Here is a 23313-nt window from a genome sequence, read left to right as displayed (position 1 = left end):
GCTGGGAACACAGTAGAATAGGCAATGCATCTTTACTGGCTGAATATATAAGCTGTTGATTGTCTGTGCTTTTAGAAACCTGGAACTTGAAAGTATAAAATTTTATAGTCTTTCTTGTTTGTGACACTGTTGTATTTTCCTGTTATTTTACTTCCTGTGCTTTCCACTATGCAAGCGAAATGGTCAGCCTGATACTTACGGCACCAGCCAGCATCAAAGTTTCTGTTGAGGTCTGTGCCAGTGCAGGTAGATCCAGTTTTGGTGGAACGGGTCTTTCTCCACATGCGGTTCTGAAAGTGCAGTGTATGGTTAGGACAAGTGTAACAGAATGGTTAATTTTAATTTCATCAGCCCCTCTTAGCATTGGCTCTTTTACCGTGGTCCAGGTGTAGATGTAGCCATCAATGTTGACCACAGGCAAGACATAGAAGTCTAGCTTGTCGAGAAATTCTGTCATGTGGATCTCACGTCCATAGGTCCGAACAGCCTGTGTACAAATTACAAAGCAGAATTTTACGGAAAATGGTATGCATTATGCACTGAAATTTACATAGACTGGACAAATGTTGACTCTGATAACAAAAGTGGTTACCCTTTTTGAGGTAGAGATTATTAATATTGAAAAAAAGCAAATAGCAAAGTATTACTAATAGTCTTGTTTAAAATAGTTTCTGATTATCTGTTTCTAAGTACTCTATTTTATCCACACATAGCTCATTTAGTTGTTATTTTTATTTCAACTTTTTAAAGATGGACAAAATTGTAATAAAATGAGAGACTTTTAAAGAACATAAATGCTTATTTCCTTTAAAATAGCAATTGCAATACCTTTTTTTCAAAGTTAGTAGGATATGAGAGTAAGGCCTATTCCTAGTAAGTAAGAAATGTCTGTGGATGGCTTTGCATGTTCCTTATATTATCATCTAGAAATTTGTTTAATTTTGATGAGACTTCCTATAGACAGTCTCACTAGAGGAAGTGTCTGACATGGAAGAAGAAGGAAAAGGCCTCCCACTGTGAAGTGAGATCACTCTGATGGGTTTTGGAGAGGCTCTCATTAAATTCCAAATTTCATGATGAAGGAAGTCTTCTTCTTACTCCTCTTTCTTGAGAAAGAAGCTCTGTTAAGGGTCTAGCCCTTCCTGCTAAGTGATGTGGACACTTATGTATGAATGAAGGAGCTTATACTGATTTATTATATTCTCTTAGTCACAGTTCCTCACCCCCAGGATCATATTAAATTTACCTTCAGTTCTTCCCTAGGCTTGTTTGAATAGATTTTAAAACATTTAAGGCTTCTATGTAGTAATGGTTTTTAAATACTCTTTGTGGTTCTATACATGTATGTTTATTAAAATAATACATGAGAAAGCAGGTGCTTTTTAGGTTGGAGGAGGTATAAAGTATGTTTTGTTGGTGGTCTATGATTGGAGGTAACCAAAGTAACAATGAAAGTTCTTTCTCCTAGAGAGCAGATGGCGAGTGTGCATGCTAAGTCGATTCAGTTGTGTCTGACTCTTTGCAACCCTATGGACAGTTGTCTGCCAGGCTCCTCTGTCCATGGGATTCTTCAGGCAAGAACACTGGGGTGGGTTGCCATGCCCTCCTCTGGGGGATCTTCCCGACCCAGGGGTTGAACCCATGTCTCTTGTATCTCTTGCATTGGCAGGCAGATTCTTTGCCACTAGTGCCATCTGGGAAGTCCTGTAAATGGTGCAATAACTCACTGAAATTAAATGGTGCCAATTGGACACATAACATGTCTAGAAACCAAGAGCCTAATGAATAGATACAGAAAATGCGTTACACAAAAGAAAGTATATTGTATATAATAATAGTCTTATATTTCTAAAGTATTTCAATATTTTAAATGTAATTTTACTTTTGAGATAATTTTAGAAAGTTATAGAAGAGTTGCAAATACAGGGCATTCTCATATACCCTTCACCCAGGTTCCCGAAATGTTACCTTCTTACATAACAATGGTATAATGATCAAAGTGAAGCAATTAATAATGGTACAGTACTATAAACTATAGACTTTCATTCAGATTTCACTATTTTTTTTCACTAATGTCCTTTTTCTACTGTAGGATCCAATCTAGGCTCCCACATTGTATTTGGTTGTCATATCCCCTTAGTCTCTTCTTATCTGTGACAATTCCTTTGACTTTTCATTATGACTTTGACATTGTTAATGAGTACTGGTCTGGGTAGTTTACAGAAGGTCCCTCAATTTGAGTTTATTTTATTTTTTTAATGATTAGAAGGAGGTTGTGCATTTTGGGAAAGAATACCAAAAAGATGGTTTATCTTCTTGGTGTACAATATCAGGGTATTGATTATATGATATAATTGATTATATAATATAATATAATTGATTATATGATAATCATGATATTGATTATATCTTACACTGGTGATGTTACTAGTGTTGTTAACCTGATCACTTGGTTAAGGTAGTCCCTGCTAGGTTCTGCACTGTAAATTTTGCTTGTGTCATATAGTATAATACATTTTTGGGGAGATGCTTTGATGCTGCAGATAACCTATTTCTCTTTAAACTTTTACCCCATAATTTTTGTATCCACCTGTAGGTTTTCATGACGTATTTATTATTATGGTGCTCTAATGATGGCTTTCTGTTTTGCTCATTTGTACATCCATTAGCTGTAACTTCTTCTATAAGAAAGAACTGTTCCTTCCTTTTCTTTCTTGACTGAATTATCTTTTTATATCATTTATGGGCTTATGGGTATTTAAAAGGATTTTCACATATATCTTACCTTGACCTTTATAAAGGAGTTAAAAATAGTATCACTTACAGTAGGCGCTCCTATGTGTTATTTTCTTTTATTTTGAAGTGTACATTGATTATTATCTAGCAGATAATGGTCAAGTTAGTGGTTTACCCACAATCACAACTTTTCAATGACCTATTCACTGTACTTAATATCTGTTAGCCTTTTTCCCAAAGGTGGGTGAGAAAATTAAGATGAGTGAAGTTCAAATAAATAGAGTTTGCTAACTGTTTTAAAGTTTTGCCTTATCAAGTTTTCTAGGTGACTTTTATAGCTTGGAACTTGGAGTTATGATTTTTTTCTGTGCTGCTTATTCTCTTTTATTATAGCTAATTTATAAGGGATTGATTGAAATAAAAAAAAAATGCTTTCTACTTTGCTCTGTCAGTAATCGTCCTACATACTGACCTCTCTGACAAACCACTGGCAAAATGCAGGGGAAATCCACTCTCTGGCATGGAAGCCGCAGTCCATGAAAATGGCAGGCTTATCTGATCCAGGTTTGCCAACCTATTGCATCAAAAGGAAAAGGAAGACAACGATTCATCACATTCAGAGGTTAACATTCTCTGCCTGTCTGGGCTTTGGACTCCACTGGCGATACTTGCCAGCAACAAGAGATATATTCCAGGATTAAATTAAATCCTAATACTTGCACACTGTGTTTTTGCCTGTCAACACTCACAGTGTTTGAGCTGGAGGCTTACATGGCTGTTTGTTATTTTTATTAAGCTTGTCAAGCTCGTATTTTCAGAAGATGCTTGATTACTCTGCTTAATTGTACTCACATGGAGGTTATTTTCTATTGCTATTATTAGGTGACATGACCAAGACAACTGGATAAGTAATTAGAAGTAATCATGATTGTTGCTAATATTGTAAGATTTTTTTCTTTTCTCCCACTTATTCCTTGTCTTTTTATTTTCCTCATTAGCATTGCATGATAAAAATGGCATTAGAGGACAACAGTAACAAATTGTTGATACGCTGTGTAATGTTGTCTGATAGACATGAAGTTTATGAACCTCTTTAGCAAATGGATTTGCAAACAACATCTGGGAGAGGAGAATTTCATCAAGGTAGATGATCATTTACATTGCTTACAGGAATGTGGTTAAATTTATAGGACTTCTCCTATTTTATTGCATTTTTTCCTTTTGGATAAATCAAAATAATGATTTAAAAATTCACACATGATAAAAGAATCTGGGTACTCTGATTCCCTGAGGGATGTAGGCAGAGAAAGAGTTATAACAATGTTTGAGATGAACACGTCTGTGAAACAGATGTTACTGTGTTAGAATTCGTTGATTTAAAGTGCTCAGACGTGGCAAGGTTATGGTTAAAAAGCATTACCTTGAGGAGGTAGATAGTGTTTCCTAAAAATGTAGTTCCGATGGCACTGCGAGAGATGAGGTCTGGGTTTTCACTGGCGACTTGTTCAGTCCATGCCTCTATCTACCAAATGGAACCATTGATGGATTAATGGGACATTCTCAGTTCAGTTCTCAAGGCAATGTCTGTCTAAATCACGTATGCTTCATACCGTTTCCCACTGGTTGTACTTCTCATAACTGTGTCCAGTAGCACGGACTCTGCTATCAAACTGAGCCTCCAGCATGGATCTCAGGTTGCTTATCAATACCCTGTAATAAACCAGAGGAAGCGCTCCTGTGAATATCAGCATGTTTCCCTGTGACCACGTGCAACAACCCAGAGTCTCTGCTAGTCAGATGTGTCCTCTTCACCTTGAGCTACTTGTCTCAGAAAGCGAGTAAATCATTGAGAAGAGTACCAGAGGGTGTGAGTAAGGCAGGCTCTTCTTTGGCCCAAACTTGTTTGGCTGTCCTTGAACCTTAAATCTGAAAAATGATTTCCTTGGTATCTGGGGCACTCTGGGTCAGGGCCTTGGGCTGCTGCACAAAAGCATGCCCTCGAGCCTACCTGTGGTCTTTCTTGCTCAAGACTTCCCTTGTTTTAGCACTGAAAGTCCCATGTCCCAGCAACCTATTCATTCCCAGGAAAATTGGGACATCCAGTCACCTGAGGCCTTTCTTTAGGTTTTGAGAAAAATATCTTGATGGGTGGAAATTCAGAAATATTAACAAGCTAGTAAAGCTTTATTAGACAAAAGAACACTGAGTTTAAAGTACTAGCTTCCGCTTGTCTTTCTTTTGGCATGTTTAAACAAGTCTAAGAGTGGTCCTGTAGCAAGGTGATATGAAAATTGATGACAGAAATTTTGAGGCCTGCTATTTCCTAACAATGATTATTCAGGTGGAAGTGTGTATTATAAGAGGCAGGGGTGAAGGTGTGGGTATGTGTGACTTTGTTTGACTTTGTAGCTTCTGAGTTGAAAGTGTATTTCGAAGGGACAAAATTTTATGAGCATTAATGTCCTTGGTCATAGCACTGTAAACATTATGGGCAGTAGCTAGCTTGCAGAAACTTCTATCATCCACAGTCAAGCCTTGAAATGTTTTTATCTGACTCACAGAGAATTGTAGCCGCACATCAAAAGTCTTCTCCTCCGACTGCCCCAAGGGCATTCTGATGAAGTCTGTCAGGGACATTCTCTGAACCTCCCTCCACGTCTCTCCTCCATTTGGTTAACTTGGGCGTGAACTTGCATCCATTTATGGAAAAATGCAGTAAATCAATACTACATGGTATGGATTTCCTAGCAAGAAGGAAACACTGTCTTAAGGTCTTAACTCTCTTAAGGTAGTATTAAAAAAAATAAAATGGAAAAGGAGAAGAGTTTCAAATTTATTCTGTGGAAAGAAAATTTCCCACTAAGCACAGCCATCAGTACTTTGTTAGTGTATTCTTTTCTATGGCTGCTGTTTGCACAAACTAAGTGGCTTAAAACAACATGAATTTATTATTTTATGGTTTAGAAGTCCAGCAGAGGTCTCGCTAGTGTAAAAATCAATGTGTCCACAGGGATATGCTCCTTTCCCGAAGCTCCAGGGGAGAACCTGATTCCTTGCCCTTTATAGCTTCTAGAAGCTGCGCACATTCCTTAGCTGTTTGCCCTGCTCCATCTTCAAGGCCAGAAGCAGCAGCTCAAGTCCTTCTCCTGTTTCTCCACTCTGATTTCCTCTTCTGCCTCTCTGCTCCTCTCTTAGGACCCCGGGACCACCTGGGCCCGGCCCCTGCAGGGCCCACCAGGAGTCTGTAGGCTACAGGACTGCAGTCTACTGGGCTCCTTTGTCCATGGGACTTTCCAGGCAAGAATACTGACTGGAGTGGGTTGCCATTTCCTGTTCTAAGGGATCCTCCCCGCCCAGGGATCGAACCTGTGTCTCCTGCATTGGCAGGTGAATTCTTTACTACAATGCCAGCTGGGAATCCCATTTATTTAGAATAATCTACCTATTTTAAGTTCAGCTGCTTAGCAGCCTTCATTCCATAGCAACCTTAATTCTATCTACATTCTTAACTTTATTTTCGCTATTAACATAACACATTCAGATGTTCTAGAGATTGGAATGTAGTCTTTTTCTTGGGGGGGGTGGACAGTCATTCTGCCTACTATGGTTAGGAACAATGATGATAATATTATGATTATAATTTAATTATAAACACCCAAGTTGGATTGTTAGGAAATAGGGTAGAATTAGAAAGAATCTAGAGTTAGAAGTCAAAAGATCAGGGTCATGGTTTTGCCTCATACATAGATTGGTTTCAGCAAAGTCATTTAATCTCTGGGTCTTGCTTTCATAATTTTTATAATGGGATATTTGGTTAGCTGGTATTCAGTGTCTATTCAGTTCTAAAATGCAACGACCTGACTCAAATGCGTACGTCTTGGTCATTTATATAGATTTTCTCAAAGTTTATGGAGAAAAGTTAAACTGTAGTAAAGTTGGGCTTCCCTAGTGACTCATGCCATAAAGAATCCACCTGCAATGCAGGAGACCCAGGTTTGATCCCTGGGTTGGGGAAGATCCCCTGGAGAAAGGAATGGCTACCCACTCCAGTATTATTGCCTGGAGAATCCCGTGGACAGAGGAGCCTGGCAAGTTACAGTCCATGGGGTCACAAAGAGTCAGACATAACCGAGTGACTAACGCTTTCACTTTTTCACTTCACCATCTTCATAAACTCCAGGGAAGCAAGCGTCTAGAATAGGGATAGTTTAGGAAAATGATTTTTAAATGTAACTAAAAACTAAAAACAAAGCCAAAGCAAGCAAAACAAAAACCTTGAAAACTAAAAATCAGTAGGCAGAAACCTTTAAGAAAACAGCTATATTCCAAGATCATCAATTTGAAAGAAGAAATCCTGCCTGGTCATTATAAGCTTCTCTAACAGAATGGCAAAACTAAAAATATAAGAGGAAATGGTCACTGACATCCACTTTCCCTTTATCAAGATTTTCCATTTTCAGTGAACCAGTGAAATAATCATCTAGGTCACATGGCTTCTTAATGGGTGCCCAGAGAAAAGAAATCATGAATTAATTGCTCCCAGCCTCAGGACATTCAATAGACATTTGTATCTAAGACCATAACCATGGTGATTTCTGACCTACCACGAACCAGCTCTAAGTGGAGTAGCAAGTAGGGTTTCCACAGCATGTTGCAATATCTTTACTTTTTCATCCAATCTTCAGATTCAAATAATTTGGGAGAATAAGTGACTACTTGGAGGTTGGTGTTTTGTTTGGTACTAAAAGGAGACATTCTGTTAGAGTTATTATTATGTTAAATATTAAACATTTTCATCAATAATCAAAACAAAGAAACATAATAAAACCAATTAGATTTAAGATGACACCCAAGAGTAAAAGTGTCCTTTAGTAACTTACAAAAGACTATCAGAATGAGGTTGAAATGTGGTGCTGACTTTTGCCTGAAGGTAGGGGATTGACCTTAAATGAACCCTTCCAGCCCTATGATTATTTGATTTTATTAGATTTAGGATAAAGCACTACTTTAGCTATATTACAAAATATTATTACTAAATAATGAGCTTCTATTCCAGAAGATTAAAACAATGCCTCTTAATGTAACAGGGACTGCATTACAGCTCCAAAGTACAGAGGCATGTACACTATTTTATACTTTTATATGTTTCTTTTGTAGTGCTATCCAACTTCTTTTTTTACAGGTATGCATGCAAATTAGATAACAGACTCCCAGCAGAGCAGGAAACACAATGTCTGAGAGGAGAGACATGACAGTTTTCTCCCCCTTTTAGATTCCTGGAAATGGAGTGTTTGGTCACTTCTCAGACTACACACCCATTGCCACTGAAGAACATTACTGTGTACTGATTGTTATCCCAGGACACTTTACTATTCAGATCTGCAATATGCAGAAAAATGTTACACAGAGAGAGCAACAATCAGTCTCTTCCTGGATTGGGTAGGACATAGACCCACAGAAAGGTTCTGTCAACGTTCAGAACCATAAGCGTGAGATTTACACCATCCAATTCTTAGTCTTTGTGTACCTAGGGTACAACATAAGCATTTAAAAATAGAGCTATTTTTCTGGTTGCACACATTTTGAATTTCTTCCCATGGTAATTCAGAATCTGATTGAAACTACCGACTGATGCAAGTCTTGGTGAAGAGAGCTGGAATCACTGAAAAATCTGAAAAGCTGTTTTGGTGAAACGTGTGCAGTAAATGGTTCCTGTTACATAGAAGGTGAAAGTGTTAATCTCTCAATTGTGCCCGACTCTTTGCGACCCCATGGACTGTAGCCGGCCAGGCTCCTCTGTCCATGGGATTCTCCAGGCTAGAATGCTGGAGTGGGTTGCCATTCGCTTCTCCAGGGGATCTTCTCAACCCAGGGATTGAACCTGGGTCTCCTGCACTGCAGGCAGACTCTTTACTGTCTGAGACACCAGGGGAGACTGTTATGTGGAAAAACTGCAAATTCTTGCTGGCAGGAAACCCTCTAAATACACATTAGCCATCATAGAAGGTAATAATGGGATGCCCAGGGATTGCTTGCAGGCCTGGCGAAGATATTGCCGGCGTGCTTCTACAGGATTTCTGGGGACTTATTATTACTTAATATTTAGAAAATTATAAGCCACTAATGTGCTAAGCAAAAATTAACAAGATCTTAGTCCTCAGAGAACATCTTGTGTTCTACATGAGACAGCATTCATACACAGTTTCCCAAAAGTTTACCTGGTATAAAAGTGCATGAATTTTCTACCTGCTGAAAAGAGACTGATACCTGGTTAGAAGCTGTTCTACCGTTTTGTGATCTGAGTAGAATAAGGACGTCAATTCAAGCCACTAGGGTTGGCTTATGGTCTATAGCTTATGGTCTTCCTTTTGTTTTTCTTGAAGACTTTTAAAGAAACTGTCATCTTTTTGAATATTATTGAGGGCTCCTAAAGGCTAGGATTTTAGAAGTCCTTCCTAGTGTAATGAAAAGAGCAAAATATCACAGACATGAATCTCAATCACATTTCAAAACTTACTGTGTTATATCTTTGTTTTAAAAAGATAGTCAATTCTTAAAGTCACATTTTGACACTTCCCTTAGGCCGAAGCAGATAGCTAAGCAGATAGCTAAGTATGATAATGGGGTTAAACAGTTTCTGTTGACCTTTAAAAAATGTATAATCTCCCTCTTTATCAGTAGTACAAAAAGTAAAATGACAGCATTCACAGCGATAACAATGTCAGTTGCAATTTATTTATATATTGTTTGGTTTCATCTTCACAACAGCCCTTTGAAAGCGGTATTATATTTATCTTCACTTCATGAAAATACGATTCTAAGGATCCTTTCCTTTTAAAGACAAAGAAACTGAAGTTCAGGAAGGTTAAGCAAATTATCCAATGTCACACAGCCAGGAAGTTGCAGACTCAGGATTCCAGTCTTGTGTCTTTTTTTCCCCAAAGCCCTTGCTTGTTACATTATGCTTCACCACTTCCCCTGATGAAGGTGAAGATTTTATAGGTGATAATTTTGATATCTTTACTGGCATAAATACTAGTCTATATTTTTAAGATGTAAAAAATAATAGAAAATTTCTGTTAAAATTATGTAGGTCAGTTTATCAAAATGTCATGAAGACTTGTGCTTGTGGTTGGAGATTGTTGAGTAAATATTTGGTGGTTCAGGACTGGAGCTGGAGACGGTCTCTTTGCTCCTTGCTGACCCACTCTTTGGAGGAAAAACTGCTTTAGACTAAAGTTGAATTTTTCTACTTTAGTCATTTAGTTTAGTTATTTCTACCTTCCCTCAGATGAAGATGGAGGGAAGTTCTAAGTCTAAACATCAAGTCTGTTTTCCTAGAGTGTTGTTTTTCTCCTTGTCTTGTCTGGCTAACTCATCAGTCTTTTAATTCTCAGCTGAAGGCTCCTTTCCTAGAATGGCCCCCTGTGATCCTTCAACTTAATCTATTCCCATGCATCTCTAGCTCTTCACTCTTCTTGAGACCTATTAAAGGTATTGCAATCCTTTGTTCATTTTCCTCTGAAGGGGGTGGGTCCTATCTTTTCCCCCAGCATTTATCATGTGATAGGTTGGTACTCACTATCTATTTGTTGGATCAACAGATGAACAACTGCATTCACTTAGGAGAACATTGTAAACTAGGAGCAGGTCAAATATCTGGCTAAAAATTTGGGATTCTAGAGCTAAGCCTGTTTTTATTAGAGCAATAACTCAACACAAATTCTCTCAGGCCTAACGTCATAAGACTTGAAATTCAGGGCCAGCTCTGCCGTGACCTTTGTGGAGCCCTGAGGAGGCCATTGTCTTGATCTTATTGTTATCTTCCCGGGCTGAGAGCATGCATGACAGAGAATTTTCATAACCATAAAACATAAGCTTACTCATATCGTAGTCTGTTCTGCCCCAGAAAGTCTTCCACAGCGACAGTATCTTCTGCTTTAATACGGAAGTCAACTGTACTGTGAGGTTTGATTTGTGTGACCGAATCTGGTTTCCAGAAATCCATCTGAATAAGGAATAAGACATATTGTATTGGACACCAATAATTCAATGGATGAATCATCACTAGTGAGCACACTACCCCAGTGAATTATTATGAATCAAATTATCCATGAAATCTCTTATAAATATCTCCTTTATTTTTGAGTGGACAAAAGTTGGGACCAAGCAGTTGGATGTCAATAAAAGTGTTTACACACACATACATACATACATAGCATTAATTATCAACAAGTATGAAGAGCATATGATTATCTCCCATAATGGTAGTTAATTGCAGTATTCTATAACTGCTCTCTTCTGTTTATTGACTTTCTACAACAGTTGCTTATTGGTGATAGCAGTGTTTGTGGTAATGGATATATGTGATAAATGAATGACGCTGAATTACCTGGAGCCCAAAATTTAATAGAGAGAAGTGGAGCTTTCCCTTTTACTTTTTAATGAGCTCATTTTATGAGTTTCTCTTGAAACTGTAATACTTTGGTCACCTGATGTGAGGAACTGACTCATTGGAAAAGACCCTGATGTTGGGAAAGATTGAGGGCAGGAAGAGAAGGGGACGACAGAGGATGAGACGGTTGGATGGCATCATCGACTCAGTGGACATGAGTTTGGGCAAACTCTGGGAAGTAGTGAAGGACAGGAAAGTCTGACCTGCTGCTGTCCGTGGGGTCGCAAGGAGTCAGACACGACTGAGTGACTGAAAAACGACAATAAAAACAACTACATGCTCGGCTCTGCACCTGAGACTCGGGACACACTCGAGCAAATCAAACATGGGGAGATTTTAGAGGCTATTATGCACAAAAGTAGGATGACATATTTGACAATTCTGATGTTTTTCTTTGTGGGTATGTGGTTTCAAATCTCCTTTTTTTCCTTGGGAAAATATTAACCAAGGACATCCTGCCTCTAGCAGGTCTCTGATTTTCTGTTCTTTCCTTGAGCTGAATAAAGGCCTAGAAGCCTAAGGTGACCGTGACATTGGATCATTTTTGCTCTTTGTCTTCCCCAGTACCTGTTCAGATATTTATGAGCTAATCTCAGGCTAGAGATGTGGCAGGTGGTGATATTTAGGATTGTTGCTTTGGAACGTGGGAGTTTGGGCAGACACAGAGGTTGTTAAATAGAAACTGATGATGTAAAATATTAAGATGACTCAATTTTAGATATGCCTGTGGAGAACCCAGTTGCCTATCTCCTGTCCTGGTGATTTTCCAGCTACTGCAGATGTCTAGAGGATGCTGAATCATGAGTCAGGGTCATAGGGAATGTCAGCACAGGGGGAGGTGGGACATTAGGATTACACAGGAGGGATTTCAGAAGAGAGAGAGTGAGTGTGGTTGTCATTAAGTTGCTGAAAGGAGAGAGTATTGATAATTTGATAAGGATTGGCTACAGAATGTGATGAGAAGATAAAGATGAGAGGTTGAGAGATAGTGAAGGAAGGATAAAAGCTTATCATGATAAAGATAGAGAAAGCAAGAGCTGGTGATGAATTCTAGCTAGCCAGCATTGTGGAAAGAAGGGCCATGAAGACAAGCACATTATAGCAGAAGTTCTTAAAAGTTGACTCTGGGGCTTCTCTGGTGGCTCAGTGGAGAATGAGAGTCCGCCTGCCAATTCAGGAGACATGGGGTCTGATCCCTGATCCTCAAAGGCCCCCCATGCTGCAGGGCAACTAAGCTCATGCACCACATCTGCTGAGCTCACGAGCCACACTCACTGAAGCACATGTGCCCTAGAACTGTGCTTTTCAACAAGAGAAGTCACTGCAATAAGACACTCGTGCGCTGCAACTAGGGAGGAGCCCCCACTTACCGCAGCTAGAGGAAGCCCGTGCAGCGATGAGGCCCCAACACAGCCCAAATAAAAAACAGCACCACCAAAAGGGTAACTGTGAATGTGTGTCCTTCATAAATGTCTGTCATCCCATGGTGGGATGGGAGAGGGAGGTGTATCTTGATTACAGACACAGAGGTTTAGAATCGGTAAAGGACATAAAGTTCTCCAAGCATATGTAGGCAGTTAAGACAGGGCCCTACCCACACAACACTGGGACCCTCTAGTGTTCCTCAGGAGACTCCTCCCTGCCAAGATCTGCATATCTGTGCTTGAAAGTTCTCCCAGAGCTGCAAAAGGCCTCACGGCTCACAGCAGGCAGGAGCTGCCAAAGAAGCACTTTCCAGAGAAGTGCTTAATCAATGGCCATAGAAAGCAGGTGTCTAAATATTCCCATCCTCTCCCTTCTCAGGTGGGGCCATTTTGAAGTGTGCAGTTTGCACCCCTTCCTAGAGTTTCTCTGGAGGATGGAGCTCTAGTCGTCCTCTATGCGGGCTGACTTCGCCGTGTCCCTTCTGTTGGCTGCCTGCCCTTCTCTGCCTCAGTCCTCACTTCTCTACCCAGGCTCCCCTGCTTTCCAAGTGAAATCTGCCATTGAATCTTTGTCTGAGGATCTGCTCTGGGAGCACCTATGTTAAGATGTTAGCTTTCTACCTAGAGTAACACAACGTCCTTGGTGATGGTTCTAATACAATCTTGGATATATCTAGTACTGCTTCAGAACAGCCTAATTGCCTTATAGGTGGTTTTCTTTTTGATATTAAACTGAAAGTTGCCTTCCCTAATCTTTTAACCTCTTGTCCATCTGTCTTGGCTCTGCCAAGTATTAGTGTGTGTATATATATATATGCACACATACATATATAAAAAATATTTATTTTACAAATGAGATAGAGAAATCTCATAAACATGTTTGACAAAGGACTTGCTGACCTAACCTGAGGTCCCTTAAAACCTTCAGTTTGACAAGGAGAAAATTGGTCAGCAAACATCCTGACATCCAATACTATGGAGTCCTACAAATATGATGGAGACTTACTAACCTGGGCTTGGTAACCAGTGCTTCTTAAGGGACATGGAGCCAAAAATCAGGAAGATCACAGCCCCAAAGATGTTTATAATGCATTAAGTATGGTTACAAATAATAAACTTAAAACATTAGCACAAAGAGATAAAGATAAATTTCAATATTTACCAACACTTTGTGAGTGAGATCTATGTTTAAAATATGGAAGCAGAGGAAAATATATGATCTGAGCTGTGGGGAATTGAATTGTAAGTTAAGGAGTTGCCACTAGTGGTAAAGAATCCACCTGCCAGTGTAAGAGACACAAAAGATGCAGGTTCGATCCCTGGGTCGGGAAGATCCCCTGGAGTGGGAAATGGCAAACCATTCCAGTACTCTTGCCTGAAAAATTCCGTGGACATAGTGGTCTGCTGGGCTACAGTCTGTGGGGCCACAAACAGTCAGACATGGCTGAGCAACTGGGTACATACACACACACAGATAAACAGACTGAGGTTATAAATTTATAAATCCACGTGTCTGAGTAACAAAGAACCATAAAGAATGTTTGTTGGAAGATAAAAGAGTAACTTTACGTGATAGCACTGTGAGAATGCCAACTAAACCATCCATCTGGCTAATAAGCAAAGAGTCCATCCTAAAATGTGATACAAAACCAGTGCAAAAGCAAGATAAAGTAGTGTATTCACCTTAAATTCTTTTGGGAATAAGAAGAACATGTAAACAAATTAATAATTATGTTGGAGAATTTCTATTCTTCACATATTTACACGTATTTGTTTCTTCGCATTGTGTTTGACTGTGAATTCAGCATAGGATTAACTCTTCATTTATCTCGATGGAATTTTCCTTTCTTGTTGGAAGAGGTGATAACTTCTACTCTGGGTCTAGGTCCAGACAGCGGGGAGGAACTTAGTGATGGAACATTAGAAGGCTGTAACCATCTTACTTTGGTCGTGTACCTGAAGCTAGAGAAATAGTTCAGGAAAGTATAGAGAGAAGAGGATAGCTTTTGTGGTGAATGCCTCTAATAAAGAAACAAGAAGGTGAAAGAAAACCTTTATTATACAATTAAATATGAAAAGAGGGATGTTGCTAAAGTCCAGTGTGGTCACAGGTCTCTTCAATACATTCAGCTTTTAAAAGGCCATGTTCAAAAGCTGGGAGGAAGGGCGCATGGCCAAGGATGAATACAAAGACTAGATGCCCTTGTGATGATCTTATCAGGAAGGCTACAGTCCAGAATATGCTATACTTGCAAGATTACTAAGAAGAGTAAAACCTCTTTTTCAATCACATTGGAAATAGAATGAATAAAGAAGAAACATGCTGTCTCATGGCTTGGAGCAAAAGCATAATGTTTGCAGCTGAACAGATGAAGTAACCTTACTTAACTCTTGTGTGGCTTTTGTCTTTTCTAAGGAGTTACACTATCTCTTATTTTTTCCTACTTCTACAGAGATGAAATTACCCTAAGTAAATAATTTTTCACATTAAGATTTTAGTAGAAATGCCTTCTTTGGAAAGAGAATTTTGAGGCCCAGAGATAAGGATGGAGAAGGCAATGGCACGTCACTCCAGTACTCTTACCTGGAAAATCCCATGGACGGAGGAGCCTGGTAGGCTACAGTCCATGGGATTGCTAAGAGTCAGACATGACTGAGCAACTTCACTTTCACTTTTCACTTTCATGCATTGGAGAAGGAAATGGCAACCCACTCTAGTGTTCTTGCCTGGAGAAGCCCGGGGATGGGGAAGCCTGGTGGGCTGCCATCTCGGGGGTCGCACAGAGTCAGACACGACTGAAGTGACTTAGCAGCAGCTTAGCAGCAATAGATAAGGAGAGGAGGGATTATACTGGTCATGTAAGTTGTGTTCAGAATCCTGGATCTCATGGTGGTCATAATAACAAACACATAGTTTTTACTATGTAAATTCTTTCCAAGTGCTTTACTTACATTAGTTCTTTTAAATCTCACAAAATTCTGTAAGGTAGATGCTCTTATTCTCCTTATTTGACAGATTGAGACCCAGAGAGGCATCCAAGGTCCAGCTAGCAAGTGGCAGAGCCAGGAACTGAACCCAGGAAATCTGAGTCCAGATTCTCTGCTCTTGATTACTAGAAAATGCTGAATTTTAGGTAACTAAAAAGGCAGAGGATGTGACTGCAGAACTTTTTCTCAGCAATCTTAGAGGAATCGGAGCTTGACGGGATTGCTGAAAAGTGGAGGGGGCATGTCTTAGATTTCATAAATAAGAAGACAGGTGAATCTCAGAAGCAGGATCTCCCAGGACCCGGCATGGATACTGGCAAAGTTAACTGGAAGCAGATGGGTTGTGAATGCTCAGAAAAGGGAGCCGTGATCCTTGGGAGCCAGCACAGTGTACAGAAAGAGTGAGTCAAGCCCAATTAACTTCATGTGATGATTGAAAGAAAACACGAGCCTGCCAGAGTGCTGAATCTGGATCTTAGCAACATGTCTGACCACGTCTCTACATTTACATTCTTCTTTATAAGCTGGAAAGCACAGTGTTAGCTGTAGGTAACACGACAGTAACATGAATAGGAGAGAAAACTCATCTGAGATGCCCTGATTTATCAATCACTTTCAGTGCCTACTTAACACTGCATTTGGCATACTGGAAACTCTTGATAAATAGATATTAAAAGAAGGAATCCTGGAAGATGCCTCTAATTCTGTACTGCCCCTTTACTTACTTGATATTTTTACTCGATCTGTGACAAATGTAAAAGTCAAGAAGACAAGTTTATCAAGCTTGCTGGTGATATGAAGTTAGAGCAAATTATTTCCCTGAGTGAATTCATTTTTAAAACTGTCTCAGTATCCAATAAAAATAACTTTTAACCGACTAAATATATAATAAAATCCTGCATTTAGGTTAAAACATCAGTTAGGCAAGTATAGAAGGAAGAATACCTTACTTCATGTGAGAGGGTGATTCATGTGAGAAAAAAATACCCTGATAGCTTTGATGGGCATTAGGTTTACTATAAGCTAAGAGCCTTCTAACTGTTCAACCTGTGAAAAGAATCTTACACCCCATTAGTAAGTGTCTGCTGACGGTGGCCCTACACTGTGTATTAATCAGAGTATACCTGGAGGTCCATTGTCAATTCTGAGAGCTACATTAAAAAAAAGAAATATAGACACAAAGATTGAGCTATGTCCAGAAGTGACCACAATGACCAAGAGTCTGTAAACCCGTGCCAAGAGTATTGATGAATCTCAGAAGTGAGACAGTGTTTGACTCAGCTGGGTCCAAGGGGTCAAGGTTAAGGTAGTTTTCAGCTCAGTGTAATGGTTTGAATGGTTTGTAAGGCACATGCTACTTTGAAAAAGAAGTATTCCTACTATCCTTGGAAGTACTCAAACAGGTTTTATTAGGGCTAGCAACCAGAGATGCTATTTCCCCTGAAGAAGTTCAAATTTGAGTGGAAGCCTGCAATAGGTGACTTTAAATTCTCTTTCTGATCTAGCCCTCTGAATCTGTTTCAGTTTATGACACTCTCTACCTTTTTTGTTTCCCTCCACATCTTAAAAGCTAAAAAGATAACTATAGAAAGATAATGGATGGATAGATAGATACTTAGGAACTAGTAGAATGTTTTGGTTTTTATATTAATGAAAAGACAGCATTGGATCAAGTAAACTATTTGTGGTCTACAATAGCTCCCTGCCACTAATACACACACACACACACACACATATACACATACTTATATACATATATATATATATAATTTAAAATGTCAGTTTTAATCCCATAATTGGAATTTTAATCCCATAATTAAATCCCATAATTTAATCCCCATAATTGCATTAAAAAAGTAAAGTAGCCTAGAGATTTTGGTTTCTTAATAGTAAAATAAAAGTATGAAAATCACTCATGACTTTTTATCATTTTTACCCCCTTCAAGTCCTATCATTAAGAATGCCTGAATCAAGTTCATGAAAACTCAAGCTGTTTGATTTGAAATGAAAGAAAATCAAAGAGAACAGATGATACATGGGATGTGGAAATGAATTTCAAGTTGGACCAAAGCCCAGTTTTTCTGTAATATCCAAGTTGATCATTTTTCTCTTTTGACTTAGAAGGGAAGTTGCTATACATTAGATGTTCTTTGACCTTTGCAACAATTTTGACTCATCAGTTGTCCTGCTCAGGCAGCTCTGTAAAAAGTTACCCTAGATTTATGATACTGTAGGGCTTATGGCAATCGAATTTAGGCAGACAAGGGTGGCCTGGTGGCACTAAATGTTTTTCAAGTTTTTATTTCTTGCTACAAAAGTGCTGTAGTTAATATTTCATGTCATTTTTCCCTTGATGGAATCACAGTGCAATCTTAAGGTTTTAGAAAATAACCTAAGATTTTAAAAATATTGTTATAGGAAGCCTATAAGCATAGATTGGCATTTACCTGCTTGGTGCTGGCCAGCTCATGGAGTAAGCTGATGTGATTTTCATCTTCAACATGGACCCGGAACACCTTGTCACTGAACAATGAGATAGAGAAGAAGAGAACATGTAAAATGGGGTAATGTGTTCAAATTTTTGGCTAACAAGGAAGGACTTGCTAATTTAAGCCGTAGGCTACTTACCCTTCAAAGTGCTCACCAGAATGGTGAGCAGATGCTAGGGTCACAGTCACGAGAATCAAGAACGCCAACATTGTGCCTGACTAGGTCTTTTAGGTAGGTTTCACCTGCTTTTATAACCCGGGGTGTTCACTGTGTTCTGATTGCAAATAGGCATTGTGAGATCTTGATTAATGGTTTTCTTAGCACTGTTGCCTTGGTGGCTGTGTAAAGTCTAGAAGTCTATCTCTCCCAACACCTGTGGAAACAAAGCAAATAATATGAAGTTCAGCCTATCTAATTTGGATGTCAGACCTTGGATATCCGGAGGAAAAGGAGTTTTTACATTTTTTTTTTTTTTCGTTTTTCATAAAGTACTATTTTTATTTTATTGTTTCTGAGTACCTTGGGTCTTTGTTGCTGCGTGCAGGCTTTCTCTAGCTGCGGCGAGGGGGGCTGCTCTCTTGCCTGGGGCACGGGCTCTAGGCGCTCTGGCTTCAGTTGTGGCGCACAGGCTAGCTGCCCCGAAGCTCGTGGGATCTTCCTGGACCAGGGATCCAGCCCATGCCCTTCATGAGCAGAATGAATCCCATGCATTGGACTTTTTTTTCTCTCTCTTTTTTTTTTTTTTACTACTGAACCACTAGGGAAGTCCAAAGAAGTTTTAAATAAAATCTATTTTGTAGCCTTTAATTTTTTTTTTTTTTTGATTTGAGAAGTACACACAACAAATTCTATTGATTTAAGTATAAAGTTTGGTGAGTTTTGACAAATATATATGCCCATGTAATAAACATCCTGGTATCCTAGTCAAGGTATAGAACATTTTCATCACCCTAAGAAGTTCCTTTGAGCATGTTTTCAATCTATTTCTGTACTCCCCTCAGGCTACCACTATTCCTATTTCTAGCTTTGTGTATTAATTTTGTCTATACTAAAGCTTGATATAAATGAGATCATACGGTATATATTTCTTTGTGTCTGCTTTCTTTCATTTGTGATCATGTTTTTGAAACTGATTAGTGTTTTGTTTTTATTATTGTTTTTTCCTTTTTATTAGCAAGTTATATTTTATTGTACACTGCAGTTTATTTTCCTGCTGGTGGATGTTTGTATTGTTTCCAATTTTGTATTATTATGAATTAATCTGCAATAAACCTTGTATGCAAGTCTTTCTGTAGGCATGTGTTTTCATTTTGCAGGGGGTGGGTTACATAGCTGTTGAAGAATGTGCTGTGTGTAAAGTCACTTCCCTCGTGTCTGACTCTTTTGCGACCCCCTGGACAAGCTCCTCTGTCCATGGGGTTCTCCAGGCAAGAATCCTGGAGTGGGTTGCCAAGCCCTCCTCTAGGGGATCTTCCTGACCCAGGGATGGAACCCATGTCTCTTACATCCCCTGCATTGGCAGGTGGCTACTTTGCCACTGTTTAAAGCCCCTAATTTAAGAACGGAATTGCTAAATAATAATGTAGGTGAGGGTTTCACACTCTAAGATTCTGACAAACATTTTTCCTCAGTGGTTGCATCATTTTAAGCTTCTACCAGTATCCAGTTACTCTGCATTCTCTCCAATGTTTTGGTAGTATTAGTCTTTAATTTTGGTAATTTTAGTGAGTGCACAGTGGTATCTAACTGTGGTTTTACTTTGTATTTCCTTGATGCTGATGAAGTTAAACATCTTGTCATGAATTCTTTTAGCCATTTATAAATCCTCTTTGTGAAGTATCTATTGAAATCTTTTGCCTTTTAAAAGAAATGGGCTGTTTGCCTTTTTATTATTATTATTTTTTTATATAATTTGTGTGTTTTACATTTTCCCAAGAAATCTCTGGCTATCCCAAGACCTCAAACATTTGCCTGTGTTTTCTTATAGGAGTTTTGTAGTTTAGGTCATTATGCATGATGTAAAGTGTGGATCAACACATTTTTAAAAAATATGATAACCAATAGATACAGTACTGTTTGTTGAGAAGGCTTTTCTTTCCCCATTGAATTACAGTTGGTGTCTGTCAAATTCATTTGGCCATATATGTGCGTGGTAATTTCTGGACATCATATTGTGTTCGACTGATGTATTTCTCTAATTTCATACAACCATCACAGTGTCTTTAATTACTATACATTATAGTAAGTCTTAAGATCAGATAGTGTACAAATCCTCCAAGTTAGTTCTTTTTCAAGATTGCTTTGGCTATCAGTGTCAACTTCTCAATTTCTATGAAAAATCTTGTGGAATTTTGCTTCATATTGCATTGATCTATAGATGAATTTTGGAAGAGCTGATATAATTTTGAGTCCTTCAACTTACAAGCATGTTACCTCTGTTTATTAATCTTGGTCTGTGTCAGAAAGTGTGAAGGGTCTGAGATCTTATCCTACCTACAAGATAAAAGCTTATCCAGCCGCAGTTCCATAGATGCTGGTGGAAGATAAACTCCTTGATCAGAATCAAAGGACCTTATTATGCAAGCAGAGCAGGAAGCAGGAGCTTTATTTTCGCTTCATTTCTTTCACTCTGCAGTTCTATGAGTCCCGGTGGCTGCTGGGTACACAGGTCTGGGTCACAACTGAGGTATACCAAATTTAGGAAACTCAATCTTATGAGGGAACCACTGGCAAATCTGCCTAGCTTTTGCCCCAGAGGACACATTAGCATTAATATCTTGAATTGCGAGCAGAACTCTCATTTGCCCTAGAGGGAGATGTCATTCTGTCTCTCAAGCTGTTTGCTATATAAACGTCTTTGAAAAGATAGTCCAAAATAAAAGCTGTTCCAGGACATGCAGAAAAAGAGGGATCCATGAAGACTTGTCTCTCAACAATTCCTACCTCTTTCTATACACTCTTGACTTCTGCTGGATTTTTCCATGAGTTTGCTACTCTATTGGTCATTCTTACTAATCTGATTGACAGAGGCTGGGATAAAATCCATTCATTTTGCCTAATGTGACATTTAATTAGGGTTAATTTCAATGGGACTCCCAGTAGTATCATGAAACCAGCCTGTAGTATTGACCTCAGCCATGCCTCCCTAGGGTACCAGGCCTAACCAGCTAAAGAAATTCCATAAACTCTCAGTGTCTGTTTTAGAAAGTCAGGCAGCTTTCTTAAATGTCAGTATTGACTGTTACACTGAGAAAACACTACAATTACAACAGGGAATATTAACTGTTGTGTAAATTCCACCAGTGGCTGCAAGAAGGGAGTCTGCACGTATGCGTTGCTTCAGTCACATCCAGCTCTTGAGACCCTATGGACTATAGCCCCCCAGGCTCCTCTGTCCATGAAATTCTCCAGGCAACCAACTGGAGTTGGTTGCCATTTCCTTCCCCAGGGGATCTTCCTGACCCAGGGATTGAACCTGGGTCTTCTGCATTGCAGATAGACTCTTTACTGACTGAGCCACTAGGGAAGACCATGCCTCAAATAGATTCAGGTTAGCATCTTACTGAATTGGCAGTCCTGATGGCAAGATAATTTCTTCTTCCCCCCAAATCTAATAGATCTTCAGAATGAACCTCAGTGGCCTGACTTGGTACATCTCTATCCTTGAAGCAGTTCTGTGGTCAGGATGATGGAATGTGCTAAGTCATTTGATCACCTCCAGAACCTTGGAATAAGCCCCAATTAAAATGTTTATAAAACTATTACTGCTGCTGCTGCTGCCTTCCCAGGATGGATCTTGAGCAGTCGTCACTTGTGTTTGTCACCAGATCCCAAATCAAGTCAAAGTCATAGGTCAGTGCCTAGCTATGAAAGAGGACCTGGTGAGTGGAAGTCTGATTTTAACTTTGATAGTGGGAAGGATTTCTGCCTCCCTTGGCTTCTTAGCTAGAGCTGCCTCCAAACTTAGAGTAGAAGTTTGGAGCTGAATGGCTAAAAAAGAATGACAAAATCATTTGTGGATGACTTGTACTTGGGATGATAAACATACTAGAGAATTTATTTCAATTGATGCTTTTTGAATCCAAGTGGAGGGCAGTTAGGATTTTCAGTTAGTAATTAAAATTTGTTTTTGTTAGTTATAATAGCTTTTCACAGATACTAAAATTTCTGCTTCCTGTCTCATGTTTATATATTTAAATTCTTTTTTATACACAGTTTTGGTGATGAATAAGCCAAGAGACACCTTTGTGTCTGCATGTGTTTCATGTAACAGCATGAGATTTTGGAGATTCTGTTAACTTCCCTGTGGAGTTATGATTCATCCTATGTAAGGTCTTACTTTCTGAAAAACGACTTCCCCCAGCATATCACTTGGTGTTAAATAGTAAAGGGTTCTAAGGTCAAATGTGTTTGCTTTAAACTAAACAAACTCTTTTAGTGTAGGGCTTTTTAGAGTTGTTAACATGTATTGTAAATCATCAAAAAAGGACTCGCGTGCAGCATTTCCCAAACTTATCTCACAGTAGAGTGCCAGGTTGGCTCAATCCAGCTAAGTTAGAAGATTTAGGACTATTGCTGCATTCCATTGTGGTTGGATGTGGAACATTTTCCTCAAAAGCCTCGCTTAGGACCAGTGGTTTAGGGAACAACACAGTTTGCGAAACTCCAGACTAAGTTCACAAATAGAACTGCATTAACTTGTGGATTCGTGGTCTATTTATGTTCAAGGCCACAGCGTTGATTGTGACTTCAGTGTTAAGGTCACTGGCTGAGCGTTATCAGTGTTATTGTAAAATTCCCTGGTTGCTCAGTGGTAAAGAATTTGCCTACAACACAGGAGCCGTGGGTTTGATTCGTGACTCAGGAAGATCCCCTGGAGAAGGAAATGGCGATCCACTCGTGTTCTTGTTTGGGAAATCCCGTGGACCGAGAAGCCTGGCGGGTCATAGTCCATGGGGTTGCAAAGAGTTGGACACGACTTAGCGACTAAACAATGACAAGTATGTGTTTAGAAGAGTGTTTACAGACGTGTTTTGAACACCCACCTTCGATCATAAGTTATACTCTTTACATGGAAGTTTTAAGTGTCAGTGAATATATACAAATATATGTATATATATAGTTATATTTGATTGTGTAATTTCATACTGAAGTATAACTGATTTTGGAGCTGTATTAAACTTGAGTTAAGCAGGTCGGTCCCAGAAGAAGAGAGATGGG

The 23313-nt window shown here is 39.1% G+C and overlaps 1 protein-coding gene across 2 annotated transcripts in view; it reads right to left on the bottom strand.

The window, feature by feature from the left end:
* Positions 1 to 19003, bottom strand: part of CPB1 (carboxypeptidase B1) — a 34571-nt gene extending 15568 nt beyond the window's left edge. Inside the window, exons 1-8 of one of the 2 annotated variants that reach the window (XM_043874818.1) lie at positions 18232 to 19003; positions 18051 to 18126; positions 10620 to 10744; positions 4347 to 4446; positions 4157 to 4258; positions 3209 to 3310; positions 377 to 487; positions 200 to 290 (exon numbers count right to left, since the gene is read on the bottom strand). In XM_043874818.1, coding sequence (XP_043730753.1) covers positions 200 to 290; positions 377 to 487; positions 3209 to 3310; positions 4157 to 4258; positions 4347 to 4446; positions 10620 to 10744; positions 18051 to 18126; positions 18232 to 18302 — 778 coding nt within the window. In that variant the 5' untranslated portion in view covers positions 18303 to 19003. The remainder of the gene's footprint in view (positions 1 to 199; positions 291 to 376; positions 488 to 3208; positions 3311 to 4156; positions 4259 to 4346; positions 4447 to 10619; positions 10745 to 18050; positions 18127 to 18231) is intronic. The other variant, XM_043874819.1, reaches the window with a different exon arrangement.
* Positions 19004 to 23313: the final 4310 nt, after the last annotated feature.

The sequence above is a fragment of the Cervus elaphus genome, chromosome 19, assembly GCF_910594005.1.
Source record: "Cervus elaphus chromosome 19, mCerEla1.1, whole genome shotgun sequence".
In the NCBI taxonomy this organism is placed as follows: Eukaryota; Metazoa; Chordata; class Mammalia; order Artiodactyla; family Cervidae; genus Cervus; species Cervus elaphus.
This window is presented reverse-complemented; position numbering and strand designations above follow the sequence as displayed.